The sequence below is a fragment of the Oncorhynchus kisutch genome, unplaced genomic scaffold, assembly GCF_002021735.2.
Source record: "Oncorhynchus kisutch isolate 150728-3 unplaced genomic scaffold, Okis_V2 scaffold1322, whole genome shotgun sequence".
In the NCBI taxonomy this organism is placed as follows: Eukaryota; Metazoa; Chordata; class Actinopteri; order Salmoniformes; family Salmonidae; genus Oncorhynchus; species Oncorhynchus kisutch.
The window spans coordinates 41855-63024 of NW_022263267.1; the positions used below are offsets into that span (position 1 = coordinate 41855).

At 43.5% G+C, this 21170-nt stretch overlaps 1 protein-coding gene across 1 annotated transcript in view; it reads left to right on the forward strand.

The window, feature by feature from the left end:
- The window catches only part of LOC109887229 (mitotic spindle assembly checkpoint protein MAD1), a gene marked incomplete at its 3' end in the record, with an annotated part of 32601 nt that extends 12013 nt beyond the window's left edge, over positions 1-20588 (forward strand). The window contains 6 exon segments of the mRNA XM_031818273.1: positions 4167-4253; positions 6744-6888; positions 10177-10317; positions 16512-16568; positions 17371-17462; positions 20498-20588. Coding sequence (XP_031674133.1) covers positions 4167-4253; positions 6744-6888; positions 10177-10317; positions 16512-16568; positions 17371-17462; positions 20498-20588 — 613 coding nt within the window.
- Between the last annotated feature and the right edge of the window lie 582 nt (positions 20589-21170).

Sequence of the window (21170 nt, forward strand, 5' to 3'; positions counted from 1 at the left end):
CTCACATAGCATTACCCCCCCTCTCTCCCATACGATACTCTCACATAGCATTACCCCCCCTCTCTCCCATACGATACTCTCACATAGCATTACCCCCCCCTCTCTCCCATACGATACTCTCACATAGCATTACCCCCCCCTCTCTCCCACACAGTTTAATATACTGTATGTCTCTGGGCGTAGCTGTACCACAGCCTCTCATGTAGAAACAGACGGTGCATGGCTTCATGTTCACAGTTTTTATCAGAGATATATTCGGGGGTTTTCTAGCCCAGATTTGCGGGATGCTCTTAAAGGGGTACACACACATTTAACCATCATGAATTAGGTTAATAAACCCTATTTAAGGTTTGTCACAGATTTTTTTATTTTATTTCTTTGCTGTTTGGATCAGATGAGATGGAGGTAGTAAACTAGTAAATATACTGTAAATATAAATATAGTAAATATACTGTAAATATACTGTAAATATAAATATAGTAAATATACTGTAAATATACTGTAAATATACTGTAAATATAAATATAGTAAATATACTGTAAATATACTAAATATAGTAAATATACTGTAAATATACTGTAAATATACTGTAAATATACTGTAAATATACTGTAAATATAAATATAGTAAATATACTGTAAATATACTGTAAATATAAATATAGTAAATATACTGTAAATATACTGTAAATATAAATATAGTAAATATACTGTAAATATACTGTAAATATAGTAAATATACTGTAAATATACTGTAAATATACTGTAAATATACTGTAAATATACTGTAAATATAAATATAGTAAATATACTGTAAATATACTGTAAATATAAATATAGTAAATATACTGTAAATATACTGTAAATATACTGTAAATATACTGTAAATATAAATATACTGTAAATATACTGTAAATATATATATTTATATATAGTAAATATACTGTAAATATATATATAAATATACTGTAAATATATATATTTATAGTAAATATACTGTAAATATAAATATAGTAAATATACTGTAAATATATATATTTATATATAGTAAATATACTATAAATATAGTAAATATACTGTAAATATAAATATAGTAAATATACTGTAAATATATATATTTATATACTATAAATATAGTAAATATATAGTAAATATAAATATAGTAAATATACTGAACAATATAAACACAACATGCATCATTTCATTGGTTTTACTGAGTTACAGTTCATATGAGGAAATCAGTCAATTAAAATAAATAAATTAGACCCGACTCTATGGATTTCACACAACTGGGAAAACAGATATGCACCTGTTGGTCAAAAGATGCCTCACATCAGGATCTCGATCGGGTATTTTCGTGCGTTCAAATTGCCACTGGTAAAATTGCAATTGTTTTCATTGTCCGTAGCTTATGCCTGCCCATACCATAACCCCACTGCCACCATGGGGCACTCTGTTCACAACGTTGACATCAGCAAACCGCTCGCCCACACAGCGTCATACGTATGGTCTGCGGTTATGAGGCTGGTTGGATGTAAAAAAAAAAAATCTCTAAAATGACGTTGGAGGTGGTTTATGGTAGAGAAATGAACATTCAATTCTCTGGCAACAGCTCTAGTTGACATTTCTGTAGTCAACGTGCGAATTGCACGCTCCCTCAACTTGAGACACCTGTGGCGTTGTGTTTGACACGACTGCACATTTTAGTGGCCGTTTTATTATTGTCCCCCAGCACAAGGTGCACCTGTGTAATGATCCCGCTGTTTAATCAGCTTCTTGATATGCCACACCTGTCAGGTGGATGGATTTTTATACAATTTGAGAGAAATCGGCTTTTGTTTTGTGCGTATGGAACATTTCCTGTGATCTTTTAATTCATGAAACACGGGAGCAACACTTTACGTGTTGCATTTATAGATGTCTGTTCAGTTAAACTGTCACGGTGTTTAACAGGGTAGTAACCACTAATACACAGGGTAGTAAACACTAATACACAGGGTAGTAAACATTAATACACAGGGTAGTAACCATTAATACACAGGGTAGTAACCATTAATACACAGGGTAGTAACCACTAATACACAGGGTAGTAACCACTAATACACAGGGTAGTAACCACTAATACACAGGGTAGTAACCACTAATACACAGGGTAGTAACCATTAATACACAGGGTAGTAACCAGTAATAAACTGTCACGGTGTTTAACAGGGTAGTAACCACTAATACACAGGGTAGTAACCACTAATACACAGGGTAGTAACCATTTAATAAACTGTCACGGTGTTTAACAGGGTAGTAACCACTAATAAACTGTCACGGTGTTTAACAGGGTAGTAACCACTAATACACAGGGTAGTAACCACTAATACACAGGTTAGTAACCATTAATACACAGGGTAGTAACCAGTAATAAACTGTCACGGTGTTTAACAGGGTAGTAACCAGTAATAAACTGTCACGGTGTTTAACAGGGTAGTAACCACTAATAAACTGTCACGGTGTTTAACAGGGTAGTAACCATTAATAAACTGTCACGGTGTTTAACAGGGTAGTAACCACTAATAAACTGTCACGGTGTTTAACAGGGTAGTAACCACTGCTCCAGACTGTGTAATTTGAGAAGGGAAGCTGGTGGAAATCATTTTAATAGTTTGTCTTTAAGGACTTGAAAGAATAGAATCTTCCGGAGAGTTTAGATTCAGCAATTATCGCAAATGGCACCTGATTCCCTATGGCTCTGGTCTATAGTAGTGTACTATATAGGGAATAGGGCTCTGGTCTATAGTAGTGCACTATATAGGGAATAGGGCTCTGGTCTATAGTAGTGTTCTATATAGGGAATAGGGCTCTGGTCTATAGTAGTGTTCTATATAGGGAATAGGGCTCTGGTCTATAGTAGTGTTCTATATAGGGAATAGGGCTCTGGTCTATAGTAGTGTTCTATATAGGGAATAGGGCCCTGGTCTATAGTAGTGCACTATATAGGGAATAGGGCTCTGGTCTATAGTAGTGCACTATATAGGGAATAGGGCTCTGGTCTAAAGTAGTGTACTATATAGGGAATAGGGCTCTGGTCTATAGTAGTGTACTATATAGGGAATAGGGCTCTGGTCTATAGTAGTGTACTATATAGGGAATAGGGCTCTGGTCTATAGTAGTGTACTATATAGGGAATAGGGCTCTGGTCTATAGTAGTGTACTATATAGGGAATAGGGCTCTGGTCTATAGTAGTGTACTATATAGGGAATAGGGCTCTGGTCTATAGTAGTGCACTATATAGGGAATAGGGCTCTGGTCTAAAGTAGTGCACTATATAGGGAATAGGGCTCTGGTCAAAAGTAGTGCACTATATAGGGAATAGGGCTCTGGTCTAAAGTAGTGCACTATATAGGGAATAGGGCCCTGGTCAACAGTAGTGTTCTATATAGGGTCCTGGTCAACAGTAGTGTTCTATATAGGGAATAGGGTGCTACTTTAGTAACGGACGGTGTAGGTTAATTGAGCTGCTGTAGTCGAGCTCCATCAGTTAAGCTTTAGGAGACTGGAGCACTTTGACAAGCTGTGTGATCTTTTTAGAACCTACCCATCTGTCTGTTCTCTCACACTAATTAGTCCTCTCTCCTCCTCTCTTCTCTCTGTCCTCTTCTCTCTGTCCTCATCTCTCCTCCTCTCTTCTCTCTGTCCTCATCTCTCCTTCTCTCTGTCCTCATCTCTCCTTCTCTCTGTCCTCATCTCTCCTTCTCTCTGTCCTCATCTCTCCTTCTCTCTGTCCTCATCTCTCCTTCTCTCTGTCCTCATCTCTCCTCCTCTCTGTTCTCATCTCTCCTCCTCTCTGTCCTCATCTCTCCTCCTCTCTGTCCTCATCTCTCCTCCTCTCTGTCCTCATCTCTCCTCCTCTCTGTCCTCATCTCTCCTCCTCTCTGTCCTCATCTCTCCTCCTCTCTGTCCTCATCTCTCCTCCTCTCTGTCCTCATCTGTCCTCCTCTCTGTCCTCATCTCTCCTCCTCTCTGTCCTCATCTCTCTGCTCCTCTCTTCCCTCTGTCCTCATCTCTGCTCTGTCTCAGCAGGGTAGGAGGTTGACGTGGTTTATCAGAATGTCTAATACATGACGTCTGTCTCTCTGAGCTCTGGATGAGCATACTGTCTGTTGTGTCCCCTACAGGACACCAGAGGATCTGTCCAGAGAGGTGATTCAGATCCAACAACGAGAGATCGCTGTCAAACAACACAACTACACTCTCACCAGCAGGTAACACACACATCATGATGCTGCATCAGCTTCTTCATATGCCACACCTGGATTCATTATCTTGGCAAAGGACAAATGCTAATAGGGATGTCACTTTAATGTTTTAAGTTATATATTTGCTCTGTTTAGTTAGCGTGCTATAGAACTATAGGTATCAGATGCTCTGTTTAGTTAGCGTGCTATAGAACTATAGGTATCAGATGCTCTGTTTAGTTAGCGTGCTATAGAACTATAGGTATCAGATGCTCTGTTAGCGTGCTATAGAACTATAGGTATCAGATGCTCTGTTTAGTTAGCGTGCTATAGAACTATAGGTATCAGATGCTCTGTTTAGTTAGCGTGCTATAGAACTATAGGTATCAGATGCTCTGTTAGCGTGCTATAGAACTATAGGTATCAGATGCTCTGTTTAGTTAGCTTGCTATAGAACTATAGGTATCAGATGCTCTGTTAGCGTGCTATAGAACTATAGGTATCAGATGCTCTGTTAGCGTGCTATAGAACTATAGGTATCAGATGCTCTGTTTAGTTAGCGTGCTATAGAACTATAGGTATCAGATGCTCTGTTTAGTTAGCGTGCTATAGAACTATAGGTATCAGATGCTCTGTTTAGTTAGCGTGCTATAGAACTATAGGTATCAGATGCTCTGTTTAGTTAGCGTGCTATAGAACTATAGGTATCAGATGCTCTGTTTAGTTAGCGTGCTATAGAACTATAGGTATCAGATGCTCTGTTAGCGTGCTATAGAACTATAGGTATCAGATGCTCTGTTTAGTTAGCGTGCTATAGAACTATAGGTATCAGATGCTCTGTTTAGTTAGCGTGCTATAGAACTATAGGTATCAGATGCTCTGTTTAGTTAGCGTGTTATAGAACTATAGGTATCAGATGCTCTGTTTAGTTAGCGTGCTATAGAACTATAGGTATCAGATGCTCTGTTTAGTTAGCGTGCTATAGAACTATAGGTATCAGATGCTCTGTTAGCGTGCTATAGAACTATAGGTATCAGATGCTCTGTTTAGTTAGCTTGCTATAGAACTATAGGTATCAGATGCTCTGTTAGCGTGCTATAGAACTATAGGTATCAGATGCTCTGTTAGCGTGCTATAGAACTATAGGTATCAGATGCTCTGTTTAGTTAGCGTGCTATAGAACTATAGGTATCAGATGCTCTGTTAGCGTGCTATAGAACTATAGGTATCAGATGCTCTGTTAGCGTGCTATAGAACTATAGGTATCAGATGCTCTGTTTAGTTAGCTTGCTATAGAACTATAGGTATCAGATGCTCTGTTAGCGTGCTATAGAACTATAGGTATCAGATGCTCTGTTTAGTTAGCGTGCTATAGAACTATAGGTATCAGATGCTCTGTTAGCGTGCTATAGAACTATAGGTATCAGATGCTCTGTTTAGTTAGCGTGCTATAGAACTATAGGTATCAGATGCTCTGTTTAGTTAGCGTGCTATAGAACTATAGGTATCAGATGCTCTGTTAGCGTGCTATAGAACTATAGGTATCAGATGCTCTGTTAGCGTGCTATAGAACTATAGGCACACCTCAATACAGTATCTCTCCCCACCCCTCGTATGTCCAATACAGTATCTCTCCACCCATCCTGTGTCAATACAGTTTCTCCCCCCCTCCTTCCCCAGCTCTCCTTCTTTCTCTCCCCCTCCTTCCCCAGCTCTCCTTCTTTCTCTCCCCCTCCTTCCCCAGCTCTCCTTCTTTCTCTCCCCCTCCTTCCCCAGCTCTCCTTCTTTCTCTCCCCCTCCTTCCCCAGCTCTCCTTCTTTCTCTCCCCCTCCTTCCCCATCCCCAGCTCTCCTTCTTTCTCTCCCCCAGTAGTGTGGGTTTGATCTAAATAGTCAGACAGCTAATTAGACTCATCTTGACTTCGTTAGTACCGCTACACTAATCCCCAGCATAGAGGTGTGTGTTTCTGTGTGTGTGTGTGTGTGTGTTTGTGCTAGTCGTTAGCTAACGAGCTACCCTCTCTTGATCCATACGGAGCTAATTATGAAATATAACACTGTTTAGAAGCACTAGATAACAAGGAGAGATGGAGTGCAGGGGAGAGGGAGGAGGAGGAAGCCGGAACGAGAAGGACTGAGGAAAGTAGAGAGAACAGGGAGGACATCTCTCCTTCCTCTGTTCATTTCCCTTCACCGATTTGAAAGGAAATGAGGTTTAGTGAAGCGTCCTCTTGTTCACTTCCCTTCACTGATTTGAAAGGAAATGAGGTTTAGTGAAGCCTGGTGGAAGCGTCCTCTTGTTCATTCCTCCCAATCCAATGCTTTAAGATTAGTGGGAAGCAGGGAACAAGTGCACACTTACAGACAATGTATAATTAATGGAACGCACCCATTAAGAGGGACTGAAGAGAAAGAGGGGGGTTTAGAGTCCCCCCCCCCTTCCTCCCCCTTGTCCCCCCCCAGGCTGGCCTCCAGGGGGAGCTGTTGTCTACATTCTAAAGCTCTCTCTCCCCCCCAGCTGTAGATCAGTGGAGCGGTCTAAGGCTGACCTCCAGGGGGAGCTGTTGTCGCTACGTTCTAAAGCTCTGGAAGAACAGAAGAAGAGAGAGACCCAGGAATCACTGGTCAGACGACTACAGAAGAGAGTGCTGCTGCTCACCAAGGTAGTGTGTGTTTGTGTGTCAGATGAACTGGTGGAAACTGCTATGTCTCTGTGTCCGTTCTGAAGGAAGTCAAGAGGTAGTTTAGCGAGCCGTAGACTTTATCATTGCGCTAACGCTAGTTAGCAACCGCCTTCAAACTGCCTGTGGAGACCATCTACATGGTATCCAGTAGTTCATGTGACTCTGGGGAAGTAGATTAAGGGCCCCTACCAGTATCCTGACGTCCCCTTTAAGGAGGCTCAGACAGTCTACATGGTATCCAGTAGTTCAAGTGACTCTGGGGAAGTAGATTAAGGGCCCCTACCAGTATTTTGACATCGCCTTTATGGAGGCTCAGACAGTCTACATGGACCTGACGGCTCTGTGATACAGCGACTGTTGGTGGAGGTCTTGGATAAGAGACACAACCTGCTTTAGGCTGCTTAATGTTTCTCATCATAGTCTCTTTCATATTAGCCAGCACGTTCTTTAATCCGGGTAGACAGGTGTGTGTGTGTGTGTGTGTGTGTGTGTGTGTGTGTGTGTGTGTGTGTGTGTGTTGACGTGGTAGAGTCCTATTACCACAACAGATAAGTTGACCAAAACCAATTTTGTTTATATAAGTAAAATAGAAAATGTATGAAAAGAATAAAATGCTAAATGGGACTGTTATCTGTGTGTGTTATCAGTTGACCTGAGGGATTTGTTATTAAGATAGATAGAGATATAGATAGACAGTACATTTCATTAAGTCTTAATAGACAGTCAGTAGCCAGCGGGGCAGAGACTTAGTTTAGTTTGGGCAACACACAACCGTGTGTGTGTGTGTGTGTGTGTGTGTGTTGATGGGGGGTGTGTGTGTTGATGGGGGGTGTGTGTGTTGATGGGGGGTGTGTGTGTTGATGGGTCTCAGTTGTTTGTTCCGTGACAAATGACTGGCGAGAAAACAACCAAAGTTCCGTCGGTCTGAATTAAAGGGTCATTTCACACCAATTAGGTTATTCTCTCTCTCTCTTCTTCCCTCGTTCTCTGCGTCTGTCCTTCGTTGTTATGATCGACGTTGTGGCCGACTGATTTGACACGCCCTCATCACATGATCCACAGCCGTTAACAACACAGGATGAACATTCTACATCTCAGCAAGGAGTCGTTAAGAATCTGTTACCGCTGAAACGGATTCAACCGCACGAATCCCCGACCGTCCCATCTTCCAACGGTTGTTAAGGGGGGCCAGTTGTGTTCTCTTAAAGGTCAACTCCACCTGAACACCTGGGATATTATTAGGAATTATTTAGACATTTTGTGTCTAATTTATTTGATGCTGTTTAATGATGAGAGAACCTCTGACCTCTGACATTTCCACTGTGTGACGTTTTTAAGACAGATCCCTGAGATGACTAGTGTGTGTGTATACATACATACATATATATATATATATATTTTTTTTATAGACATTCATTTTCAGCGATCTATATAACATGTCGGCGGCCATTGCTCTCTTTCCAGATGACCTTTCCTTTTCATAGTGAATTACTTGTAGACTTTGTTACTTCTAATAGGTCTCCAGTGTTGGATGGTTGGCCTGTTTTGTTCTAATAGGTCTCCAGTGTTGGATGGTTGGACTGAGGCCTGTGTTTTGTTACTTCTAATAGGTCTCCAGTGTTGGATGGTTGGACTGAGGCCTGTGTTTTGGTACTTCTAATAGGTCTCCAGTGTTGGATGGTTGGACTGAGGCCTGTGTTGTGTTACTTCTAATAGGTCTCCAGTGTTGGATGGTTGGACTGAGGCCTGTGTTTTGTTACTTCTAATAGGTCTCCAGTGTTGGATGGTTGGACTGAGGCCTGTGTTTTGGTACTTCTAATAGGTCTCCAGTGTTGGATGGTTGGACTGAGGCCTGTGTTTTGGTACTTCTAATAGGTCTCCAGTGTTGGATGGTTGGACTGAGGCCTGTGTTTTGGTACTTCTAATAGGTCTCCAGTGTTGGATGGTTGGACTGAGGCTGTGTTTTGGTACTTCTAATAGGTCTCCAGTGTTGGATGGTTGGACTGAGGCCTGTGTTTTGGTACTTCTAATAGGTCTCCAGTGTTGGATGGTTGGACTGAGGCCTGTGTTTTGGTACTTCTAATAGGTCTCCAGTGTTGGATGGTTGCTTGGACTGTCGCTGTGTTGTGTTACTTCTAATAGGTCTCCAGTGTTGGATGGTTGGACTGAGGCCTGTGTTGTGGTACTTCTAATAGGTCTCCAGTGTTGGATGGTTGGACTGAGGCCTGTGTTTTGTTACTTCTAATAGGTCTCCAGTGTTGGATGGTTGGACTGAGGCCTGTGTTTTGGTACTTCTAATAGGTCTCCAGTGTTGGATGGTTGGACTGAGGCCTGTGTTTTGTTACTTCTAATAGGTCTCCAGTGTTGGATGGTTGGACTGAGGCTGTGTTGTGTTACTTCTAATAGGTCTCCAGTGTTGGATGGTTGGACTGAGGCCTGTGTTGTGTTACTTCTAATAGGTCTCCAGTGTTGGATGGTTGCTTGGACTGTCGCTGTGTTTTGTCTGTATCGTTGAAAACACTTTATTTCAGAATGCAGCAGGCTTAGTTACTTAGCGAGCTATTGCTAACGTTAGCACCAAATGTTTTAAGACTGTCGCTAAGATTTAAGCTCAGCTATTATTGTTAAACACCATTTTTTTGCATGTAGCAGTCGGACTAGCAGACACAGGACTATGATTAGCGCCGTTAGCCATCTACATTCAGATATAGTACTATGGTTAGCACCATTAGCCAGATTAGCATCTACATTCAAATAAATTTAAAAAATCCACATACACGTGTTTAGTAGATGCTATTGCGTGTGTAACGAAATGCTTGATACATTCAGATATAGTACTTTGGTTAGCACCATTAGCCAGATTAGCATCTACATTCATTAGCATCTCCATTCTGATTTATTTTTCAGGGTAATGCAGTTGATTGGTGACTATCACTACAAGCATTCTAATATGATTACAACCCAAAGTGTTGTGAAATGCACTCATAGTCCCACAGGGCGGCACACATTTGACCCAGCGTCGTCCGGGTAAATCAGGGTTTGGCCGGCGGGAGGCCGTCATTGTAAATAAGAATTAGTTCTTAACTGACTTGCCTCGTTAAATATTTTTTTTTTAAATGGTTCATTGACAAAAGCCTACGTGCCTCAATAATCAATGTGTTTTTAGTTGCCTCACTGTCTCTCTTTCCGTGTGTTCCAGGAGCCCTATGACAGTAAGCTGTCTTCTAGTGACTGCACTCACTGTCTCTCTTTCCCTGTGTGTTCCAGGAGAGGGATGGGATGCGCGCTATCCTGGAGTCCTATGACAGTGAGCTGTCTTCTAGTGACTACACTCCTCAACTCAGCCGCAGGCTCAGAGAGGCAGAAGATGTACTGACCAAGACTCAGAGCCACAATACAGAGATGGAGGTATTGAGACGGTCTGTCTGTCTCAACCTAGATGTCTGTGTCTCTGTCTGTCTCAACCTAGATGTCTGTGTCTCTGTCTGTGTCTGTCTGTCCACAATACAGAGATGGAGGTACGGCGACGGCTGTCTGTGTCTCTGTCTGTCTCAACCTAGATGTCTGTCTGTCTCAACCTAGATGTCTGTGTGTCTGTCTCAACCTAGATGTCTGTGTGTCTGTCTCAACCTAGATGTCTGTGTGTCTGTCTCAACCTAGATGTCTGTGTCTCTGTCTCAACCTAGATGTCTGTGTCTCTGTCTCAACCTAGATGTCTGTGTCTCTGTCTCAACCTAGATGTCTGTGTCTCTGTCTCAACCTAGATGTCTGTGTCTCAACCTAGATGTCTGTGTCTCTGTCTCAACCTAGATGTCTGTGTCTCAACCTAGATGTCTGTGTCTCTGTCTCAACCTAGATGTCTCTGTCTCAACCTAGATTCGGTCTTATGGAGCAGAATTTGAAATTGTGTGTTTATTTTAATTTTATACATTGGATAAAAGTAGACACACAGAGCTACACGATGGTATCTCAGACACTACAGTTGAGGAACAATGGTAAAGTGATTCTGCTTTGAAAGTTGATCAACTTTGTAAACTCCCTTTTGAGAAAATGGTCTTTGAATGTTTTGGTATCTGGTGAAGAGCTCTTCTTTGTCTACACCCATTCAGCAGAGTTCACACCCTCTTAAGCTTTAGCCCCGCCCATCTCGTTTTGCTCTCGGAGCGAACACTTGGCGCTCTACTAACAGTACACTTTTAGTTTAAGACATATAGCTAGCAAGTTAGGTAAACCATGAACCTAGCTAGGCAAACAGTGTGTAAGATCACACACGTCACTTAACGTTAGCCAACCAGTTAACGTTAGCCAACCAGTTAACGTTAGCCAACCAGTTAACGTTAGCCAACCAGTTAACGTTAGCCAACCAGTTAACGTTAGCCAACCAGTTAACGTTAGCTAACGAGCCAACCAGTTAGCTAGTTAACCTCTCTCGGGTACGTGGGTACGCTAGCGTCCTACCTCAACAGCCAGTGAAACTGCAGGGCGCCAAATTCAAAACAGAAATCCCATAGTTAAAATTCCTCAAACATACAAGCATTATCCATAATTTTAAAGATAAACTTGTTGTCAATCCCACCATAGTGTCCGATTTCAAAAAGGTTTTACGACGATAGCACACCAAGCGATTATGTTAGGTCAGAGCCAAGTCACAGAAAAACACAGCCATTTTTCCAGCCAAAGAGAAGAGTCACAAAAATCAGAAATACAGAAAAAATGAATCACTTTGATGATCTTCATCAGATGACACTCATAGGACTTCATGTTACACAATACATGTATGTTTTGTTCGGTAAAGTTCATATTTATATCCAAAAATCTGAGTTTACATTGGCGCGTTAAGTTCAGTAGTTCCAAAACATCCGGTGATTTTGAGCCACATCAATTTACAGAAATACTCATAATAAACATTGATAAAAGATACAACTGTTATCAACTGTGTCCGATTTCAAAAAAACTTTACGGAAAAAGCACACCATGCAATAATCTGAGTACAGCGCTCAGAGACCAAAACAACCCAAACAGATATCCGCCATGTTGTGGAGTCAACAGAAGTCAGAAATAACATTAGAAATATTCACTTACCTTTTGATGATCTTCATCAGAATGCACTCCCAGGAATCCCAGTTCCACAATTAATGTTTGTGGTGTTCGATAAAAGTCCATTTATGTCCAAATACCTCCTTTTTGTTCGCGTGTTTAGCCCAGTAATCAAAATTCATGCGGCGCCATCACTAGGTGCAGACGAAAAGTCAAAGTTCCGTTACAGCCCATAGAAACATGTATAGAATCAATCTTTAGAATGTTTTTAACATAAATCTTCAATAATGTTCCAACCGGAATATTCCTTTGTCTGTAGAATTGCAATGGAACGTAAGCTAACTATCACGTGACCGCGCGTGGTCAGCTCATGCCTCTCTGTCAGACCTCTGACTCAATCCCCTCTCATTCGCCCCCACTTCACAGTTGAAGCCTCAAACAAGGTTCTAAAGACTGTTGACATCTAGTGGAAGCCTTAGGAAGTGCAATATGACCCCATAGACACGGTGTATTCAACAGAAAAACAACAAACCTCAGATTTCCTACTTCCTGGTTAGATTTTTTCTCAGGTTTTTGCCTGCCATATGAGTTCTGTTATACTCAGACATCATTCAAACAGTTTTAGAAACGTCAGTGTTTTCTATCCAAATCTACTAATTATATGCATATTCTAGCTTTTATGGCTGAGTAGCAGGCAGTTTAATTTGGCCATGCTTTTCTTCCAAAATTCCCAATGCTGCCCCCTACCCAAGAGAAGTTAAACAACAATGAACACAGTGCCGACAATGCCACAGTGCTGGGAGCTTACCAACCAGGTTCAATGTTAGCTAGCTAACATCAGGCTCCTAACTAGAAAAGTAAATGGTTCTGGGATACAAATAATAATGTCAGCTAGGGAACCATCCAGCTAACATTAGCTAGCTAACATTAGCTAGCTAACATTAGCTAGCTAACATTAGCTAGCTAACATTAGCTAGCTAACATTAGCTAGCTAACATTAGCTAGCTAACATTAGCTAGCTAACATTAGCTAGCTAACATTAGCTAGCTAACATTAGCTAGCTAACATTAGCTAGCTAACATTAGCTAGCTAACATTAGCTAGCTAACATTAGCTAGCTAACATTAGCTAGCTAACATTAGCTAGCTAACATTAGCTAGCTAACAGTACACTGTAGCTTGAAATGAAAACATTTTCTGTCAATTAGAAACATGTAATATCTGAATGTAGCTAACTATCTTACCTGTATACATCATTATGCATGATGGACGCGTCTCCCTGTCAGGAATGCCACGCCACGATTGCTTATAGTTTGAAGATGTAATCCGGGTGTTTTCTCCATCTCTTTAGCTGTCATGCTCTAATTCCACTGATTTTCAAAACTTGATCCTTCAGAAAGTGGAGAGCAACAGTTATGCTACATTACATTACATAGAGGATTACCAACACAGACTGACGAGGTCATAGGCAGAACCCTTCTGTAGGGCGGACCAATCTGAACTCCTCTCTCTGCACATGGCCCAGTTTCCCGAATCGGGTCACATATATACACCTTAGCCAAATACATTTAAACTCAATTTTTCACAATTCCTGACATTGTATCCTTGGATGAAGTCGCTGTCTTAGTTCAGTTAGGATTTAAGAATGTGAAATGTCAGAATAATAGTAGAGAGAAGGATTTATTTAATATTTTATTTCTTTCATCACATTCCCAGGAGGTTAGAAGTTTAAATACACTCAATTATTATTTGATAGCATTGCCTTAACTTGGGTCAAACGTTTCGGGTAGCCTTCTACAAGCTTCCCACAATAAGTTGGGTGAATTTTGGCCCATTCCTCCTAACAGAGCTGGTGTACTTGAGTCAAGTTTGAAGGCCTCCTTGCTCACACACGCTTTTTCAGTTCTCCCCTCAAATGTTCTGTAGGATTGAGGTCAGGGCTTTGTGATGGCCACTCCAATACCTTGACTTTGTTGTCCTTAAGCCATTTTGCCACAACTTTGGAAGTATGCTTGGGGTCATTGTCCATTTGGTAGACCCATTTGCGACCAAGCTTTAACTTCCCGACTGACGTCTTGAGATGTTGTTTCAATATATCCACATTTTCCTGCCTCATGATGCCATCTATTTTGTGAAGTGTCACAGTCCCTCCTGCAGCAAAGCACTCTCACAACATGATGCTGCCACCCCTGTGCTTCATGGTTGGAATGGTGTTCTTCGGCTTGCAAGCCTCCCCCTTCTTCCTCCAAACACATCGATGGTCATTATTGGAAAAAACTTTCTGTTTTTGTTTCATCAGACCAGAGGACATTTCTCCAAAAAGTACGATCTTTGTCCCCATATGCAGTTGCAAACTGTAGTCTGGCTTTTTTATGGCGGTTTTGGAGCAGTGGCTTCTTCCTTGCTGAGCGGCCTTTCAGGTTATGTCGATATAGGCCTCGTTTTACTGTGGATATATTTGCACTTTCGCACCAAAGTACGTTCATCTCTAGGAGACAGAATGAGTCTCCTTCCTGAGCGGTATGACAGCTGCGTGGTCCCATGGTGTTTATACTTGCATACTATTGTTTGTACAGATGAACGTGGTACCTTCAGGTGTTTGGAAATTGTGGAGGTCTTGGCTGATTTTCTTTTGATTTTTCCCATGATGTCAAGCAAAAGAGGCACTGAGTTTGAAGGTAGGCCTTGAAATACATCCACAGATACACCTCCAATTGACTCAAATGATGTCAATTAGATTATCAGAAGCTTTTAAAGCCATGATATAATTTTTGGGGAATTTTCCAAGCTGTTTAAAAGCACAGTCAACTTAGTGTATGTAAACTTCTGACCCACTGGAATTGTGATACAGTGAAATAATCTGTCTGTAAACAATTGTTGGAAAATTACTTGTCATGCACAAAGTAGATGTCCTAACCGACTTGCCCAAACTATAACTTGTTTTTATTGACTCCAACCTCAGTGTATGTAATCTTCCCACTTCAACTGTGCATGTATGTATCTTATGTTGACTCGGCTATTCCAGCCACACCCGTTGCTGACAGGTGTATAAAATTGAGCACACATCCATACAATCTCCACAGACAAACATTGGCAGTAGAATGGCCTTACTGAAGAGCTCAGTGACTTTCAACATGTGCACCGTCATAGGATGCCACCTTTCCAACAAGTCAGTTTGTGAAATTTCTGCCCTGCTAGAGCTGCCCTGGTCAACTTTAAGTGCTGTTTTTGTGAAGTGGAAACATCTAGAAGCAACAATGGTTCAGCCGTGAAGTGGTAGGCGACACGACCTCACTGGAACGGGACCGCAGAGTGCTGAAGTGAAATGCTTGTAAAAATGGTCTGTCCTCTGTTGCAACACTCACTACCGAGTTCCAAACTGCCCTCTGTTGCAACACTCACTACCGAGTTCCAAACTGCCCTCTGTTGCAACACTCACTACCGAGTTCCAAACTGCCCTCTGTTGCAACACTCACTACCGAGTTCCAAACTGCCCTCTGTTGCATCACTCACTACCGAGTTCCAAACTGCCCTCTGTTGCAACACTCACTACCGAGTTCCAAACTGCCCTCTGTTGCATCACTCACTACCGAGTTCCAAACTGCCCTCTGTTGCAACACTCACTACCGAGTTCCAAACTGCCCTCCGGAAGCAACATCATCACAATGACAGATATTACACATTTCTAATTTTGACAGACAGTGGTTTAATTTCAAGCTACAGTGAACTGTTAGCTAGCTAGCTAACATTAGCTGGCTGTTTTCCTAGCTGATGTTAGTTATTCGTATCCCAGAGCCGTGTTCATGCAGGGTGGTAACCACGTGATCTGAGCTTCAATGGGTTTCCATGGCCGAGCAGCCGCACACAAGCCTAACATCACCATGCTCAATAACATCACCATGCTCAATGACACTCGCGGCTGGACTGGTGTAAAGCTCGCCGCCACTGGACTCTGGAAACGCCCTTCTCTGGAGGGATGAATCACGCTTCACCATCTGTCAGTCCGACGGGTGAATCTGGGTTTGGTGGATGCCAGGAGAACGCTACCTGCCCCAATGCAAAGTGCCAACTGTAAAGTTTGGTGGAGGATGAATAATGGTCTGTGGCTGTTTTTCACGGTTCGATCCCCTTATCTCAAGTGTAGGGAAATATTAGCGCTACAACATACAATTCTGTTCCTTCCAACTTTGTGGCAGTTTGGGGAAGGCCCTTTCCTGTTTCAGCATGACAATGCCCCCGTGCACAAAGCAAGGTCCATACAGAAATGGTTTGTCAAAATCGATGCTGAAGAACTTCACTGTCCTGCACAGATCCCTGACTGCGAGCCAGGCCTGGTCTCCCAACATCAGTGCCTGATCTCACTAATGCTCTTGTGGCTGAATGGAAGCAAGTCCCCGCAGCAATGTTCCAACATCTAGTGGAAAGCCCTCCAGGAAGAGTGGAGGCTGTTATAGAATATTTGGCTCTCTACCTATTGTATTTCCTCTCTGCTTGCCACACACACACACACCCCCACACACACACACACACCTCTTGTCTAAGTGGTGTTTTTCTCCCTCTTCTGCAGGTTCTGTTGACTAAAGCCCAAGAGGAGGCTGGGGCCCTCAAACTACAAGTACAGACTGTGAGTGTACACACCCACACACACACTCACACACACCCTGTGAAATAAAGCGTGTTTTTCTTAGACGGCAGTCGTTTATAACACACACTTGGCTGTTCCTGTTTCCAGGGCAACGTCACAATTGCCGTGGTGATGGGAAGTGACACGTGTGAAATCATCTCGTCTCGCCACACACACACACACCCTCTCGTCTCTCCACCTTGTGATTACCTCTCCGTCTGAGGAGAGACAGAAGAGGGATAGGAATGAATGAATGTATCATTGTGTGTGTCTGAGTGGTGTTGAATCACGAGCCGCGTCCCTCTCCTCCTCTCTTCCCTTGTTACCCAGACATCTCCTTCATTGATTAGTCTCCATCAGAGGAGAGACAGATGGAGGGGGATGCACCGCTGTGCTGTCTGTTTAGGGAATAGAGAGGGAGGTGGAATATATGAGAGGGAGGGAGAGAGATGGTCAGCGGGAAGAAGGGAGAGATGGATGGAGGGAGAGGGAGGATGGGGGAGAGGGGGCTGCACCGCTGTGCTGTCTGGGAATAGTGGCATTTAGAGAGGGAGGTGGACTATATGAGGAGGCGGGAGAGATGGTCAGCGGGAAGAAGGGAGAGATGGAGGGAGAGAAGGCCGGAGGGGGGAGGGGGGGGGGGGGGGGGGGGGGCCGGAGGGAGATGTGGGCCGGAGGGAGGGGGAGATGGGGGAGATGGAGGGAGGGGGTAGATGGGGGAGATGGAGAGAGGGGAATGGGAGTGATTGGGTCTTTTTTTGTTTTGTTAGTCTGGGTTAGTAAGTGTGTCTCTGTGTTCTAGATGGAGTTGGAGCTGGAGGTTATGAAGAAGCAGCAAGACTCCGTCGCCGAGGGCAACCCCTTAGCAACGAACGAGGAAGTCAACACACTCCGGTAACTCACACACTTAACACCAGTAGAGAGGTGAAGTACCATACTATATGGTTCAGTACTACCATACTGAACCATTTACAGACAGGAGGAGAGAGTTCAGAGGAGTGGAGGGTGAGAGAGAATGGAGTGAGCCTGGGGGCCAGGCGGCTGGCTAGGGAGCGCGGGGGGCCGTGGTGGCTGGCTAGGGAGCGCAGGGGGGCCGGGCGGCTGGCTGGCTAGGGAGCGCGGGGGGGCCGGGCGGCTGGCTAGGGAGCGCGGGGGGCCGGGCGGCTGGCTAGGGAGCGCGGGGGGCTGGCTAGGGAGCGCGGGGGGCCAGGTGGCTGGGAGAAGAGGGAGGTGAAGAGGGAGGAGGAGAGGCTGGGAGAAGAGGGGGGTGAAGAGGGAGGAGGAGAGGCTGGGAGAAGAGGGAGGAGGAGGAGAGGCTGGGAGAAGAGGGAGGTGAAGAGGGAGGTGAAGAGGGAGGAGGAGAGGCTGGGAGAAGAGGGGGGTGAAGAGGGAGGAGGAGAGGCTGGGAGAAGAGGGGGGAGGAGAGGCTGGGAGAAGAGGGAGGAGGAGGAGAGGCTGGGAGAAGAGGGAGGTGAAGAGGGAGGTGAAGAGGGAGGAGGAGAGGCTGGGAGAAGAGGGGGTGAAGAGGGAGGAGGAGAGGCTGGGAGAAGAGGGGGGTGAAGAGGGAGGAGGAGAGGCTGGGAGAAGAGGGGGGAGAAGAGGGAGGAGGAGAGGCTGGGAGAAGAGGGAGGAGGAGAGGCTGGGAGAAGAGGGGGGTGAAGAGGGAGGAGGAGAGGCTGGGAGAAGAGGGAGGTGAAGAGGGAGGAGGAGAGGCTGGGAGAAGAGGGGGGTGAAGAGGGGGGAGGGGAGGCTGGGAGAAGAGGGAGGAGGAGAGGCTGGGAGAAGAGGGGGGTGAAGAGGGAGGAGGAGAGGCTGGGAGAAGAGGGGGGTGAAGAGGCTGGGAGAAGAGGGGGGTGAAGAGGGAGGAGGAGAGGCTGGGGGAGGAGGAGAGGCTGGGAGAAGAGGGAGGAGGAGAGGCTGGGAGAAGAGGGGGGAGGAGAGGCTGGGAGAAGAGGGAGGAGGAGAGGCTGGGAGAAGAGGGAGGAGGAGCGGCTGGGAGAAGAGGGAGGAGGAGAGGCTGGGAGAAGAGGGGGGTGAAGAGGCTGGGAGAAGAGTAGTTAGAAAAGAGGGGGTGAGGAGAGGGATGTGAGGTCCACTGGGAGCGATAGAGGAAGAGATGGAGGTCAGACAGGTATGGAGAGAGAATCAAGTCGTTGATCATGTGATGAAGAGTGAAGGAGACAGGAAGCCTATGGAGGAAGTCCCCCTGACATTACTATCACACTGGAGATCAACAAGCTCCCTCATCTACTAGACACACACAGAACACAGAACACTAGAACACGGAACGCTAGAACACTAAATTATAGAACAGTGGAACGTTAAAACTCTTCATAGGTTTTCACTCTGTGGCGTCATGCTGTCGTTATGAACGTTGTCGAGGTGACGTCACAGTGCTGACCTAAAGTCACTCTGGACAGACTGACAGTCGACTGAAGAGCCTGGAAATACCATCCCACTGCTGAAGTAGGTTCATGTTTAGGAGGAAACAACTCTGCATTTTCATTTTGTCAAATTGACTTTAGACAGATGGCAATGTTGTCATTAGCGATGCTGACGTTATGCTGCATCTAATGTCAATCTGTGACATCATAACGACGACCAGAGGTTAGCCAGCGACGCTGACGTCATGCTGCATCTAATGTCAATCTGTGACTTCATAACGACTTTGTATTGAGAATAATGCTCAGTCGGCCGTCAGCCCAAACGCTCAAAACAATATTGTCAGTTAACATGTAACCCATGAATAGAACACACAACGTTAGAACATAGAACTATGGAACACAGAACTGTAGAATATACAACTATGGAACACAGAACTGTAGAATATAGAACTATGGAATTACACAACTGTAGATTATAGAACTATGGAACTGTAGAATATAGAACTATGGAACACAGAACTGTAGAATATAGAACTATGGAACTATAGATTATAGAACTATGGAACTGTAGAATATAGAACTATGGAACACAGAACTGTAGAATATAGAACACAGAACTATAGAATATAGAGCTATGGAACTATAGATTATAGAACTATGGAATACAGAACTGTAGAATATAGAACTATGGAACACACAACTGTAGAATATAGAACTATGGAATACAGAACTATGGAATACAGAACTGTAGAATATAGAACTATGGAACACACAACTGTAGAATACAGAACTATGGAATACAGAACTATGGAATACAGAACTGTAGAATATAGAACTATGGAATACAGAACTGTAGAATATCGAACTATGGAATACAGAACTGTAGAATATCGAACTATGGAATACAGAACTGTAGAATATCGAACTATGGAATACAGAACTGTAGAATATAGAACTATGGAATACAGAACTGTAGAATATCGAACTATGGAATACAGAACTGTAGAATATCGAACTATGGAATACAGAACTGTAGAATATCGAACTATGGAATACAGAACTGTAGAATATCGAACTATGGAATACAGAACTGTAGAATATAGAACTATGGAATACAAAACTGTAGAATATAGAACTATGGAACACAGAACTGAGGAATGAAGAACATTAGAATGTATGAAGCGATCTTGGTCTTTATCTAGTTATCTTGTAGGGTTATTATATTACTATTAGATGTTCATGTCGTCATGACGACATGTTTACATCACAATGGCCTGACACACACCTGCTTTCCACTTACCTACCCCATGTAGACGACACACACACACACACACTTTACCATCAATTACACACGTGATTAGTGTCTCTGTTTCACTACAGTCTGGATATCAAAACAAACATTCAGTTCATTAATGGAGAGACACCGCTTCATTACACTGAGTCATGATCGCTATTGAGCTCATTCATCTAAGGAGTGTGTGTGGTGTGTGTGGTGTGTGGTGTGTGTGGTGTGTGTGTGTGTGTGCGTGTGTGTTGTGTCGGCAGGCTGAAGATTGAGGAGTTGGAGGGAGAGCGACAACGTCTGGAAGAACAGAACAATGTTCTAGAGCTGAGGCTGGAGAGACACAACTTACAGGTACACAGTCGTGTGTGTGAGGACTCGACATACAGGGCTGCTCTCACCTGTCAATCATCCACGTCAGGGCTGCTCTCTGGCCTGGTATATCCATGTGATATAGCCTACACCTTCACAGTAAATCCATGTGATATAGCCTACACCTTCACAGTAAATCCATGTGATATAGCCTACACCTTCACAGTAAATCCATGTGATATAGCCTACACCTTCACAGTAAATCCATGTGATATAGCCTACAGTAAATCCATGTGATATAGCCTACACCTTCACAGTAAATCCAGGTGATATAGCCTACACCTTCACAGTAAATCCATGTGATATAGCCTACAGTAAATCCATGTGATATAGCCTACACCTTCACAGTAAATCCAGGTGATATAGCCTACACCTTCACAGTAAATCCATGTGATATAGCCTACAGTAAATCCATGTGATATAGCCTACACCTTCACAGTAAATCCAGGTGATATAGCCTACACCTTCACAGTAAATCCATGTGATATAGCCTACACCTTCACAGTAAATCCATGTGATATAGCCTACAGTAAATCCATGTGATATAGCCTACACCTTCACAGT